This window comes from Lycorma delicatula, chromosome 11, assembly GCF_047948215.1.
Source record: "Lycorma delicatula isolate Av1 chromosome 11, ASM4794821v1, whole genome shotgun sequence".
Taxonomy (NCBI): domain Eukaryota; kingdom Metazoa; phylum Arthropoda; class Insecta; order Hemiptera; family Fulgoridae; genus Lycorma; species Lycorma delicatula.
The window spans coordinates 67,639,526-67,655,680 of record NC_134465.1 but is presented as its reverse complement, the minus strand read 5'-3'; the positions used below and the strand labels follow the sequence as shown (position 1 = coordinate 67,655,680).

The 16,155-nt window shown below is 28.6% G+C and overlaps 1 protein-coding gene across 1 annotated transcript in view; it reads right to left on the bottom strand.

Moving 5' to 3' along the window:
* Positions 1–16,155, bottom strand: part of Tmem131 (Transmembrane protein 131) — a 125,486-nt gene that overhangs the window by 80,567 nt on the left and 28,764 nt on the right. Inside the window, exons 4-6 of the mRNA XM_075379066.1 lie at positions 14,638–14,829; positions 10,201–10,324; positions 3,093–3,329 (exon numbers count right to left, since the gene is read on the bottom strand). Coding sequence (XP_075235181.1) covers positions 3,093–3,329; positions 10,201–10,324; positions 14,638–14,829 — 553 coding nt within the window. The remainder of the gene's footprint in view (positions 1–3,092; positions 3,330–10,200; positions 10,325–14,637; positions 14,830–16,155) is intronic.

Here is a 16,155-nt window from a genome sequence, read left to right as displayed (position 1 = left end):
AGGTAGGGTTGTTAATAAACAAAATGTGTGTTTTTGGGCTTCCAAAAATCCACACTTGCTTCATGAAAAAGTCCATCACACTCCAAGATTTATGGTATGGGTCGGTATCTCAAGTCATGGGGTAATAGGGCCATTCTTTTTTGAACAGAATGAACAGTGAATGTTATCTAAACATGCTGCATAATAATTTTGTTCCTTAGCTTCTTGCAAAAGGGTTTTGATTAAAAAACAAGTGGCTGATGCAGGATGGAGCCCAGACTACACACAGCTAATGTTGACTTTCTGCATGAAACTTTTAACGCAAATGTCATTTCAAACTGATTTTCTAATTGTTTTGCGCACGGACAGAACTGGCCCCCAAACAGTCCTGATTTGAATCTATGATTATTTTCTTTGGGGATTTCTAAAGGAAAAGAATTTTCTTTAAACATCCTCATAGAGGGATGAAACTGAGAGTGCTGATCATTGAGGCGTGCAACGAGCTAACTGAAGAACTGTCGTCAAATTATTAACAACATATGAGTTTGTGTTGAAGAAGCTGCTAGACGTGATGGTGGTGGTCATCATATTGAACTGATAAGTGGAACATAATCTCCAGGTACAAGTAAACATGTTGTACTTTACTTTTCTGTATTTCGATTCAAATAAATTTTTTAACCAAACCAAATGTTGGATCATTTCTTGTACCACGCTGCATTTGAAAACAATTAGACCCAGAATTACACTTTTTTTTTATTTAGAAAATAATTTGTTTCATATACTGAGGGAACTCTTTTTTTAAACAAATCACTCTAAAAGATAATTTATTTACTTGTTCACCAAATAGTTTACTTAGTTTTAAAATTTTATATTATACTATTCTAATAAAACCCCAAATTAAAATAAACAAATGCTTATGATGTTTAGTACAACAACTAAGAATAAAAAAATGCTTATTAAAATCAAGTTTAATAACTGAGAATGGCTTATTATAAAAATAGGAAATATCAGTTAACAAAAGACAGAAAAGGAATTATAAAATGAAGTAATTATCTAAATAAAACAATATCAAGTAAAATTAAATAAAAACGAATTGGAAATATGTTAGAAAGAAACTAAATTAGTCAAGATTTTTAGTCTACAATTTTCTTATTTTTCAGATTTTTCCAAAGCATCTCACATGTGCTGCGATCTTATGAATTTTTACTTGAAATTAACTACAACAGAACAATATTATTCTATATAAAAAATACAGTGAGGGAGAAACGTCAAATGATACTTGTCTGTTACCTGGACGCCAGGCTGTTTGTTGTATTTATGGTTTTATCTGCGTGATTACTTGTTTTTATTAATAATATTATCTTAAATAATTAATAATAATTATTAATTATTTTATGTTTTTCATATTATTATGATAATATGGTTTTGAATTATTTATTCTTTTTCCTTTTCTGTTTAGCCTCTGGAACCACCATAAGATAGGATTTATATATGAATGAATGAAAATGAAGTGTAGTCTTGTACAGTCTCAGGTCAACCATTCTTGAAATGTGTGCTTAATTGAAAACCAACCACCAAAGAACACTGGTATTCACAATCTAGTATTCAAATCTGTATAAAAGTAATTGCCTTTACTAGGATTTGAACCTTAGAACTCTCAAATTCAAAATCAGCTGATTTACAATGAGTTCACCACTAGACCAACCCGGTGGGTTGGATGAATTATTACTGAAAACTTATATTTTCTTGCTTTCAGTGTTATTCGGTTTTTCTTCTTGTTCTCAGTAAGCATGAAAATTTGGAATTTACCAGCCATTGAGAAAGATCCGGTTAGTTTTTTTACAGAACACCGACATTCTTCCTAATTAATGAGTACGTTATAATGGTCATCAAAAAGTATTGCATGTTGCCAACAGAGCAGGTTGTTGTTGCAATAAACAAGAATGCCATATGATTAAGATGTAGGAATTGGGTTGAAAATTTTAGAATGCTGTTTCTGACTGTTGTGAGTTTTATTTATTTATGGACACAATAGTTATTTTCTACTGAGTGGTATGAGTGCGAGTTGGAAATTTCTTGTGAAACTATTGTAGGTTGGAACAATTATTTATAAGAGATTTGCACAGAAGTACTGCAGAATAGGGCAAATCAGAAGACAGGTAGTCCCAGTAAAATATTTGAGATTGACAAGAGTATGTTTTTGTGGTGGTAAAACAATACCAGTCGAGTGCTGCTACAGCATTGATTTGTTGTTTTCTTTATTATAAGTATCAATTTTAGGTTAAGGTTAAGTTAAATTAAGTAACTAATGATTCTCTTTCCTGAACTTCATGTGATATCAACGTAACCTTTCTTTTTCTTTTTCCTGTAACTGTGCTTGGAAATTCATTGATGAATTGTCAACAAGTAAATTATCATATTTTAATAACATTTATTGGTACATCATTTAATTTTTGAGTTTAAATTGAATGTATATCATTTTTCTAAATTTTCTAATTACAAGGGTTATCTCTAGTAAATTTTTTTACAATAAAACAGTCTTTACTTTACAGATAACCTCTCATATTATTTGTTAACAACCCACAGTAAGAATTAATTTCTCAAACATGGTACCGCTGTTATGTTAAATGAATAAATAACAATTAATACAATCCACCTTACCACCAGCACGTTTATATGTACTCTAGATCTTTTAGCTTCCTTAGAAGTCATCATCAAGAGTTAAAATTAATAGATTTTAAGTCAAACATTTAAAAACTGTAGTTAAAATTTAAAAACAGTCATCAACTGGTCCTATTAGTATATTAACTGACTAACTCTTAATATACTAGTAGGACTGGGACAGTCATGACTGGTTTTAAATTTTAACTATGGTTTTTAAACTTCTGACTTTAAATGTATTAATTTTAACTCCTGATGATGGCTTCTAAGTAAGCCAAAAGTTCTACAGTACATATCAACATGCTGCTAAGGTGGATTGTATTAATTGTTAATTTATTCAACCTAAGTAGTTATAGATTATTTTCTTTAATTATTATTTTCATATACAATCAACAAATTTAATGTCTTTTTACTATCATACACAATTGATTAAATGAAATGTATACACAAACCTGTAAAGTTGTGGAATGAGGATTATGCATCTGTATTAATGGTGAATACGATGCGTTTAATGGCAGCCTGACGCCAGATAATGGCCTCAACCTGTACGGACTTTGGATGCTAGCACCTTTCACTTCATACTTAAAACTACCTTCTGATGTGTGTATAAAGAGGCAGCTTTCAACAATACCTTCCTCTCTACCAAGGAAGACTACATTAAATGATGTATTACCTAACGGTGGGATAATCTGAAATATTATAAACGAAAAATAAAATAGTATTATAAAGTTGGCACACATACATCGTACATAAAAAAAACAAATGAAAAAAATGAAATACGTGACAATCATTAACACTTTAATACTACTGAATTTGATGAATAAGTTAAATTGCTTAACTTTCAATTGGTTTCAAGTTGACACCAAATCTAACATAAGGCATAATATGTTATAAAGATTGGGTAAAAAAAAAATGCTCATGTTTATTTTAGTGATATATGTTTTGTTTAAGGGAAAATAGTATTGTATAAAATATCTAATTTTGCATTGGTAAATATCCATATGTTTCTAAAATCTCCTTAACATAGTGATAAATTAGTTTTGATGTACTATTCAGAAAAAAAAAGAAAACTACTGGATTTTTTCTAACAAAATTACAAATAAACATATATTAATAATATATAATAAATAATAATAAATATATAAAATAATAATATTAAATAAACATATTTTACAAAGTTATAAGAATAGTATATTGCTGTTTAAAAACTTTAAAACTCATGCTTTCATTAATTTTTGGTTTAATCCATACTGATTGCAACTGACAAAAAAACCTTCATACAAATGCTAATGTTTTTACTTTCCTGCTAAATACAGCTAGAATAGTTATATTAGTAGCAAACTATGGTGATCATGTCAAAAATTAGGTATCGGGTATTTTTCAATCTCTACATTTTAGGGTTCAACTAGTTCATCTAGACCAAAAAAAAAACAACATATATATGTGTGTATGTTCATACATATTTGGAACTGCACTGTTTTTGGCTTTCTATCTTAGGACTGACCACACTGATTTTCTTGAAATTTGGCTCAAATATTTGGTACACTTTTGACATTTCCCCCACAATTTTTCTATTTCTTTTTTTGAACAATATATACTTTTTAATATTGTGTAATATCATAAATCATTAAAAATGCATGTATTTTAATGATTAGATAAAATTATTTTGGAGATGCGAGAGTATAATTAAAAATTCATATAATATATTTTTAAATAAAACATTTATTATACATCATAATTATGATTTTTATTTTATAAACACAATACAATACTTATTTTACTTAACGATAATTATACTACAGGATTAAACTCACTAATACATTGAAGTATCAAACTGAATAAATCTTCCTTATTCTTATGTCACTGATACCACAGAAATTCACATAAATAGAAATCCAACCAACTCTACTAGCCATCATTAAAGACTGCATCATTGTTGTATATAATATAATCATTGTTGCAATATATATCACTGTTGTATATTTAATGGTAATTAGATGAGGTTAGCAAGTGAAGGTTATGTTTGGTTACTTACATTGATATACAAAGGATTCATCGTATATTGTTAAAAATAAAATTTGAGGGGAAATTCAAAAGAGTACCAAATATTTCTATACATGAGGCATTGATCATATCATTTTTTTTTCAAAATCTGTTCAAGGGTGTGGGGGAATATAGCGAAGAAAAAAAAACAATTTCAATTTTCTGCAGAGCCACTTTAGAGAAACTATTAAGGAAATTCATTACCTACAATGCATATATGAATAATCCAAAATCTTTTTTTGAAAAAGCCAACCCCCAACTCTTAAAACTGAAATAAATGTTTTATGTTCTTTTGCTCTATTTCCCTTTGGTTATTTTTTTTCAAAAATATAAAGAAATCTATATTATAGACCCCAGACCTAAATTTATAAAAGGTTTTTTTTTAAATATTTTAACCTTTATTGAAGGGAGATGTTAAATTTAGAGAAAAGATTACTTAAGTAAATTTGTTAGGCTTAACCTATATATTAATAGTGTAACGAGACAGGTATAACAGACCTGAGTAACAGATTCCTGCCAATTAAGAAAGTAGTAGAAAATATAATAATGGGAGAATCCAGATAGGGCCTAAAAGAAACCCTTTTTGTAAAGCTAACATGTCTGTTTAACAATTGTTCTTTGTAATACTGCCTGCTGACACACCTAAACAGATGTTCCGTGAGAAGAGTTACCAAACCAGGGTAGGAATTTCATGGAAAAATGTGAGGGGGATGATCATTCTTACATGCTGAATTAGGTCCAGTCCTGCAGGTAAAGAGGATAGGAGAGATAGGATACTCCAGGGAAGACCAGTTTGTAGTCAGTCTGCGAGAGTGCTACGATAGTTCTGTGAGAGAATTCTAAATGAGGAGTTATTATGCGAGCTTGAGTTGAGAGTATTCTGCGAGGAGGTCGGTGAAGGAGTAAATTTCTAGTGCGTACATATTTGCCATAATTATGGTAAAGTAACAAGTAATTCCAGTGTGGATAGTACTTGAAAACAAGAAATGGTTCAGTGAGTTAATGTTAAAGACTACAAGTGAAAGATAATATACTAAACTTCATTCATAAATTGTTAGGGTAGTTTTATTTTTGAACAGCAAAGGTATTTGTAGGAAAGAACTTTACACTTGTCTTATCTACTGTACTATTGTTGTTAATACAAGACAGTTGTTAAAAGTGTTAAGATTAGCAGTCTTGCTAATGTCTTTTGTTAATAGGACTGAATTCTGGTTTATAGTATTTAACTACCAGTAAATAAATCCTGACGATTACTTTAAATTCTGTTATGTATGTAATCACTGTTTTTTATTTTTATTATTATTATTGTTGATATTGATACAATACTTTAATTAATTTTTAATAAAATATTTGAAATATCATCATAACAATTAGTAATTTGAGATGTTAATAATGATTAACTAATCAAGCAATGTCACTGAAAACTTATTTCAAATATAATGCTTTTTAATTTTTATTAAAAGAAGATTTATAACATGTTAATCATTGAAAGTGATAAAAAAAAAATCTGAGAAAATTGCAGCAGTTATACCAGGAGTATAAAATTGGATATCGGGGCTTTTATTTGTTATACCTCTTGTTTGAGGTGTACAGTGTTGATTGATTTAAGGCTAGAATCAAAGAGCAAAACAATAGATTTAGTTTACTGTAGATTGATTTCTTATCTTTCCAACTGACAGACTGCTTGCTAAAGTTGGCAACTTTTAAATAGTAACCTTCTGTGTTTTGCAGTTTGCTAAAAGTAAATCTGTAGTTACAGTTCATCTTGTATTCAGTAGAAAGTTTAATTGTGATTGTCCAAATGACAATTAAATTCATGCTTTTTAAATTATTATAATGGCAGCAATTCATTTATAATTTCATAATGCGACACAATCATTGTATATTTTATTAGTCCTGTTTTTAATTATACATAAATATATTTTTTAATTTATATTTTCATGTATATTTTTAATGTATGTTGTTATATTTTTATATATACTGTTATGTATAATGTTTATTGTTTGTAAACAATAATAGTAATATTAAATAAAAATAAACAACAATATTTTAACAGAACAATAAAAATAATTTAAAAAAAAGATTAGATTAATCATTTACTTGTTACAAAAAAAAAAAATTCTTTGGTTAAGTAAGAGAAAGTACCAAGAGTGGTAATTTTATTATTTTTTAAACACTGTTTTTTTTCTCAATATATATGCATTTTTCTTATTTATATAAAAATCAAATACATAGAAACAAACTGTTAAAAAAAGAATATTAGCACAAACTTACAGGTTTCTATGATAAATCTTCACACTAGCGTGCTACAGAGACAAAAAGTACTATTTAGAAGGGTGTGGCAGCATATGATAGCTAAAATCCCCCTCTACAAACCTGCAATAATGTGTTGACATCCCCTTACTGGCTTGTTTTCAGTAGCAGTTAAAATGGAGTCGAGTACAGACAATATGCTAACACGATTAAAACAGTGCGGCGTGATTGAATTTATAACAGCAGAAAATGTGAATCCTATGAATATTTTTCATCATTTAAAAGCAGTTTACAGTAGTGAAACTGTTGACAAGAGTACTATGAATAGATGGGCATTGAAATTTTGGAAATGTGAAGCTGCTAAAGCAGCAATTGGGGATGCACCTCGCAGTGGATGACCAGTTTCTGTGACTGATGAGAAAGATTGAAGGAGGTGGACGATTTGCATCACTATTCAGTTAGGCATATCTAAAGAACGAGTAAGCCATATTATCGAGCAATTGGGTTACTGTAAAATCTGTGCATGATAGGAACTATGCACTCTCTGATGGCTTTCTGCAAGCTGAAGATTGAGCCTATTCTACATCTACCATATTTGCCGGATTTGGCTCCATGCGACTTCCACTTCTTCCCTCATCACAATGGAGATCTCAAAGGTAATCATTACACCAACAATAATGAGGTGAAGGAAGCTGTGGCCACTTGGATCTGAGAATGACTGCCACCATTTTTCAGTGATGGAATGCAAAAACTTGTTACATGTTAGAAAAAAGTATATAGGTGTAAACGGGGATTATATTGAAAAATAAATACTGCATTTTGTAGCTAAGTTATTGTACTTTTATTCATTTTTTATTTCATTTCAACATCTCCTCTTTTCATTACCATGCTACACATATATGTGCAAAATTTATCAGCCGAGCCTCAAGTTATTCTTAACAATCAACAGAAAATATAAAATCTAATTTTAAATTTGTTTATTACATGTAATTTGGTTCATTATTGTATGTCAAAGTTAAGAGACATTTAATAGCTTTAAAACCCTGATATTATTCTTTGTTCACCTTTAATATTTTTAAAGATGCTGGAAAAAAATATGAATAAGAATGAAAGTTTATCAAAAAGTAGAAAGCAAGTATTTTTAACCATTATTATAGTATCTGAATTAAAATTAAAATAGAATTTGAAACTCACTTTCAAATAAAAACTATATCTAGTAAATTACTAAGGTAAAGCCTCAAACTGATCATTAACACTCCTCAGTTATCTTTTTACTTACTATCATTCTTGTAATTCATAAAGTGCAGTGCCTTCTAATAAAAATTATTACTCATTGTTTATAGTAATGATCAATTAAAACACTTACATATTATTAATTACGTTAAATAGAGCAAAATGTTTTTTTCCTTTTGTAATCTTATTGATGAATTATAAAATACTTTTATTATTGTGAATATATATATATATAATCTGAAAAGTTTAAAGCTATAAATGTTTTAGTAACAACTCAAACAAAAAAAATATATAAATAAAAATGAAAGTCACTTTTATGCACCTATACCAAAAAATACTTTTAATCAATAACACAAAACTTTTAGTTCATATATTATATATATAGATTTTTTATCTTCTAAAAATAACATAAGTATTAATAATAAACTTTAATGTTAAATATAACATTCAGCAAAAGTCAACTGGGTTATTTTTTACTGAAACATTAATTAGGATTTAATTTCACTTGCACCAAATTATTTACTGAAATGTTTATATTATAGGATGCAAATCGCACAAAAAATATATAACATAAAAAATTTATTCTGATATCTTGGTTACCATATTTTAATCAGAAAAATCAATTGTTAACTCTGTACTTCTATATGGGTAATAATCAGAACTTTTCCAAATTTAAAAAAATATTTTAGATGAAAATTATAGTGAAGTGTGCATTTTAAAAAATTAATCTAATTTTTTTTTCAAATTTGTTCTGATAATATCTCATATGTAGGATAACACTTCCTATACACAAGGTAACGTGTACTTGTTAACTATGTCTACATTTTGTAGTGACACTTATATCAAAACCAATGCAGAAACAATACAATATTCTGTATAATATTAAATAAAATTAATAAAAATTTTAAACCCTTCAACATAGAAAAGTAGACCTTTAAGAAGTAGAATAAATACTTTAGTGACTTATCATATAAGACATTTAACAGAGCATTAGGCAACTGAAATGCTAAACTTTGTATTATAGCAAAGCATCTATCAAATGTGGACAACTGTTAATGGGATACTGCAAAGCCTGGGTAAGAAGCTGGTATTAAACAACTATGAGCAATCATTGGCAACAACGAATATATAAATTGGTGAGCACCATATCTCCTCATCTTATTTTCCTGGAAGAGTTCATGAGGACTGACCTCTCTTATGCTGCAGTGTTATTTACTTCCGAATCATAGGAATATAATGTACTATTGAGCATTTTTTTTTAAAGTATGATAATATAGCTTTACTAAAAAGGGAAGGGAGTCAGCTTGTGATAAGAGTTTATTGATGTCCTATAGGTGGCAGGACAGGGAGTCCCTACTTTAAATCAAAACTGTCAGATACCAACTTGGTTCCATTTTGGAGTAAACGCTATTTAAAAATTTTTGAATGGCTCAAGAAGCTTATTTGTATACTTTGTATATCTACAATCACAGCAGCAACAGTAGCTGAGTGGCGAGCGATCCAGTCTCACAAATGAGAAGGCTCAGGTTTGAGTACATTATTTTTTTAACTGTTAATTTTACTTATAAATATATTATAATGTAAAAATGTTTACATTATGACAGATTTCTTTATTATACAGTATTTATAAGAATCTAAAAAAAATACATGAACTTCATGTTGGCCGATTATTTTATTTGAATATAACAATCATTAACCTAAATAGACCCCCTATTCCTGCATGGGAATGAAAGATTAACAGACAACAACCAGATCTTTTTTATATAATTTAAAAAGTTGAAATAAATAAATTTATTCACTGGAATATTTAAATATGGAGTAAACTCCACATTTAACTGGAGTCTACTCCTAAATGTAGCCAAGTTGAAAACCAACTGTCATTTTGGATTTAAAATACCACTCTGCAAAAGGACATAATAAATTTTATCATAAATTGATTATCCTTGTAATTTTTATAAACACAGAACCCATAATTATTTCAATCTAACAAAGAGAAATAAATAAACTCAGTAAAAAAAAAATTATACATACCTTGTCTTCAAAAAATGAACTATGAAAATGGACAGTACTTCCTGATATCGATGTCATATGAATCGTTTTATTTCTGTCCAAATTCAGAATTGTAACCTTCTCATGATGTGGCACTCCTAAATGTCTGAAACAAAAGAAAAAATTAATAACTAAAATACATTTATTACCTCACTATTCTATAAATAAAAGTACAAATCAATAATCATTATGATTTGATAATCTCACATTGATTATTCTGAAAAAGAGAAAAATATATTGAATTGTTAAGTTGAGTTTTTCCTTTCCTTATATGGTCCAGAAGAACTTTTTGTGACTAAATATACAGAGTAAATCAAAATAAGACTAAATTTCATAACTCAGTATTCCAAATTAAGAACTAATGGCAAATGTGAAGTAAATTACATCTGATAATACTCACAATAAAATTTACAGATACAAATCATAAATGTTCAATATGGCCCCTTCCAGCTGCATGACACACATCTAAGGGGTATCTGAATTTGTTCCACATGCAAGGAAGCTTATCTTTAGTTCCTGAGTTCACTGCAGCTGTGATACAGTTTTGCAGGTCAGCCTGATTTGTTGGTAGAAGAGGTATGTAAACATCTTTCACAAACCTCCACAAGAAAAAGTCACATTTTATAAGATAAGGTGATCTTGGAGGCCAGAACTGAAGAGTCAGGTCTTCATTCCTGATGTATCTTACCCATTGTTGAAGTAGATTCATTCAGATAGCATCAAATATATAGGTGCCAATGGTCTGAGCTCTGTCCAGATAAAAATTGAAGTCTAGTGAATCTTCAGTTAGTTGAGGGAAAAGCCAGTTTTCCAGCATGTCCTGGTAAATTATTCCAGTAACTATGTGTTCTACAAAGAAGAATGGTTTATAAATCTTTTTTTGTGATAGGGTGCAAAACACATTAACCTTGGGGGAATCTCTGTTACAGTATATCATGGGGATTTTGCAGACCACATATGCAAACATTGTGTCTATTATCTTTCCCACTGATTTGGAATGTCGCTTCATTACTAAATATTAAATGTAAAATAAAAGTATGATCCTCTATGTTTTGAAGCATTTGATCACAAAATTCAACATACTTTTTGTCACCTCCATGAAGAGCCTGTAAAAGTTGGAGGTATGGCTTGAAAAGTAAATGACACCTCAAAACACACCAGCCAGTTGGTTGAGATATTCCAAGCTCTCAGCTCGTTCTAAGGGTTGACTTTCTTGAGCTTCAAAAAAAATTTTTTTTCAATTCGTCTCACATTCTTCTCGACCACACACAGTTGACCTATGCCCATGCCTTTACAGAAATACCCTGTTTGTTCAAACTGGTTGGAGGGTCAATGAGAGACAATGCACACTGTACTGCAAATACCAACTGAGATTTGTTGTGCTCAAAAACACAGAAAACCTTGTGTTGCTCTGAAGCCATCTTACTCACAGCTGACACGTCTAGCAGTCATTTACCCAATTATATGCACTCTGATGATGTTAATCTAAACTTTCAAAAGTACTCTCTCAACTACTATTAGATCAGTCAGATGCAATGTACAGATCAGGAAATATCATTACTAAATTGAGTCCATCATTTAGAATTGCTCTTACTACTGAATACAAACTGTAATGGACAAAATTTTAGTCTTAAAAAAATCCTCTGAAAGAGATTCCAGTTGTATAGAGAATGAGTCATAAATATTTTATAATTTTACTAAAGAGTAAACAACATTTTTCATTATCTACAAAGTTACCAAATTATATACAATAAATGATGAACCTTAAATTTTAGAAATATCTAGATAATCAGTATTGTCGATATGAGTTGATAAATAATTTGTCTTAAAGCTGGTTCTTCTCTAAATTTACACATATGAAATAGTTTGGTTAGTTTACAGCTGTAAATAATATAAATAAATTTTAGTTTAGTCCGGTTTTACAGCAGGTCTTTGAGATCTCTTATAAGTTTTACTTTTAGAGAAAGATGACAAAGTAAAATGATAAGTAAGTGCCATGATAAAACCACTCATTTGAGTTGTTTTATCATTCATCAGACTATTTCTCTTATTTTTTGTTTGATATATCACCAAATTTTCAGCAATTTAGTGCAAGATTGTAATTTTTGTTGAGATACTTACTCAGAGAAACAGTTAGTTATAACACTGTAATTCTCATAATATAGAATTAAAAAAAAAAAGATTAAGTAAAAACTAGAGAGGATACATTTATTACGTTATTGGTTTACAATATCTGTCCCAAATTTTTATTATTCTCAAAAAAATATCCCTCCATTAACAGTTCAATAACCCTTCATTAACTGATCAAAAAGAGTTAACATTCTTCTATTTAATTTTTTAAAATTATTTTAATTTTTACATCTGATGAAGGAGTGCGTGCGTAGCATAAAAGTGCTATGTTAAATATTATAAACACAAGTACTAAGTAAATATTTGCATTTTACTACTATCTATAATAATTATTATACACTGCAATGATGTTTAATTAAAGATTCATATATATATATATATGAATCTTATATATATATATATATATATATATATATATATATAGTAAATATTGTTTATAGTGACCTCCAAGGAACTGATGATTTTAGGTCATTAAAACCAATAGTCAAAACTGAGAGTCTAAACCCTAAACCAATGTTTAGATAGCTCAGTGGAACTCCTTTACTGTGATCTACACAGGTATTGTAATATAGTAAAACAATAATCATTAAAAATAATAATAGTTTATTTCCGTCATAAAATGATATAAAAAAAACAAAAATATGCAATTTAAATACAAATACGGTAGAGTAAAAGAAGATAGAGAAAAATTGAAAAAATTACTTTTTCTGCAAAAAGTCAGTTATTTTGCTTTGTTTTGACCGAAAAAATTACTTTTTCTGCAAAAAGTCAGTTATTTTGCTTTGTTTTGACCATTCCATGTTGTAATAGAATTTCTGAAGGTTCTTTTCTAAATCAAAACAAAGACTCTTTGTTTCTTCATTAGCAATTTCTGTAAAACTGAAAAACTGGCAAACAGTTTTTATTGCATCAGCACTATAGGTTTTTCATCCGAATAGCCCTCTTTTAGTTTTGGCCAAATGGTTTTTAGCCATTTTTCTGACACACTGATTGGAGCTGCTGTGGCCACCACTTATTTTCCCCAACACAATATCATGATACTGATGAAACCATTGTATCCAAACTGAAGTTATTTCACATGGATTACCAAACGTGTCAGGAAAATCGTTTGCAATATAGGGCCGCTATATAGGGATATCACTAGCTCAATAACTGTAGTACATATGCAGGTAAAAAGGAAAAGGTGACTCATTTTAAACATCAAAATATTTCTGTAGCTACAATGTAGATATACGTTACTGATAGTCACTTCTGTTCATCATTATAAGCGATAAAATATTGCTTTGCAGTAGAAAAAATAAGTCATAATAACCGATACGTCACTATAACCAGTGTTATTATGAACAATATATATACTGTATTTACATATTTAACAGAATATCAGGCCAAGAGACAAGTTTTTTATCACTATATCTATCTGATGTAACTATAAATGATACTATATATATAAAACTCAAATTTCCAAAACAGGTGTTCCGATAATATGTAATACCTGTCGCATTTAACAGGCTACTTTTATGTTTTATTTTCATTAATTATTAATGAAATCCATATTTTCATTATTAATTATCTCTTTTTTGCAATAATATGAAATGCATGGATTTTTTTTTATATAGATATAAAATGTTATATATTACTAATATATACATATACTGTATATATATATATATATATATATATATATATATATATATATATACATACATTTTCAAGTTACTAACGGTACTGGGTGTGTATATAGGCAAATGCAATTACCATACTGGCTTCCCAGGCCTGATGTAGCTGCAGACAGTGTAATGTAAGTGTAAATGTACTGGTTAACAATAGTCAGAAACAGACTCAGGTCGACCATTCCTGAGACATATGGTTAATTGAAACCCAACAACAAAAAACACCAGTATCCACAGACTAACATTTAAATCCGTACAAAAGCAATTGCCTTTACAAGGACTCAAACCTTAAAACTCAACTTTGAAAATCAACTGATTTTGCGATGATGAGTTTAACCACTAGATTAATCTGGTAGGTAAGTAATACACACATATATATATATATGTATATAAAATATACATATATAATATATATAAAATAATAAATCCATGAGATTTTAACTATACCTTTTATCACTAGAAATTACCTTCCTTGATATTTTAAACGGGATGTGTTGGATTACCACAATATTTACTGAAGCACTAATACAAACCACATACATATTATATTCAGATTTTAAGACTTACATAATGCAAAAGATGAATCTTTCTGGTACGTATATTTATAGAAGAGACATACCTTTCTTTAAAATCAAGAATAGAAGGTTCAAATTTTAAATGTGCCTTATTATTTGTTGATACTGAGGCACCACCACTAGCATTAGTTGTCATACTGCCACCATTACTAGCACTAGCTGATGCAGAAGTACCTTGGCTACTTCCGCTGTTACTGTTACTATATACAGCAATACTGTCTTTGCCGCTTTGCACCCTGAATATAGAAAACATAACAATAAATAAATTATACTATCGATAATAAAAAATTACTTATTTAATTTTTATCTGTTCTTTCACGACACAGTTAAATATATTAAACACCATCAAAATAGTCAGAAAAAACAAGAACTGATACGCAAAAAAACAAGGGATGCAGTTGTTTCCTAACTGATCTTCACAAATATACCGTTGCACCAAACACCAAGCCCAGTCAAATGCAAGCGATCAGTTTTACAAAAGATATCTTCTTTCCACTAATTACAAGTATAGCCTTTATAAGTGGAAATCATATTTCTTTAACAAAAATAAATCTTTTAAGGCACACATTGCATAGTTGTAAGACTACGCAGGTAAATTTAAAGTAATAAATTAGTGTACATCTGTTACATACAATGCATTTTATGTAAATTAATATTTTTTATGAAAAAAAAAAAATTGTTTTCTTTACTGAATACAGGTAACAAATATATTGCATCATTTCTTAACAGAAAGGGATACATCAGTTTACTGTTATCAGTCCCAGAAAGATGATGATGTTCGAAAGCAATTATATAAATGGCACACAATCAAAAATCATTTTCTTATACAGTAATTATGTCTTTTAGAAAGTGTTTCCTTATGAACATAGTGAAAGTACCACTTGTAAGATTGAATATCACTACACTTTAATGAGTTAGTATAGCTATTATGCAGTAGTATTTTCGATCACAAAAGAAAGTGAAAGGAAATCAATTACTGCTTACTTTCAATAATAAACAGATACTAGGTATTCTTGAGTATGACGACTTTGTCATTTTTAATGGCAATTTGTGTTTGTCAAATCAAAATTTGTGTTTTCTTTATTCAAATTTTTTTTTTTAAGTATATGCAAGGCTTTATTTCCAAGACCTAATTTGCATAATACTTCACTTTTTGATTTTTATCATTTATTTGTTTAATTAAATATCAAATGAGCAAAAATAATAGCCTACAATACAAATAATGTATTATAACATGGGTAATACAAAGCATACATTTTTAATGCAGAGTTACTTTTCACTTATAAATAATAAGTATGTAAAATAATATTAAATGGCAGAAAAAATAAAATAATAAATTATAAGTAATTTTGTAAATAAAGTAACCGTTTCTTAATTTACCATTACAATGATTAATGATTAATACATTCATTTGTAATCATAAATGTTTATTATAACATGTTTATGTAAAACATTTATTAAATGTTTATTATAATTTGTTTATTCATTTTATTTATTTATAAACAGTAATAAATAATATAAGTAATTAGTTGAACATGACTCATTCATTAATTTCACTACAT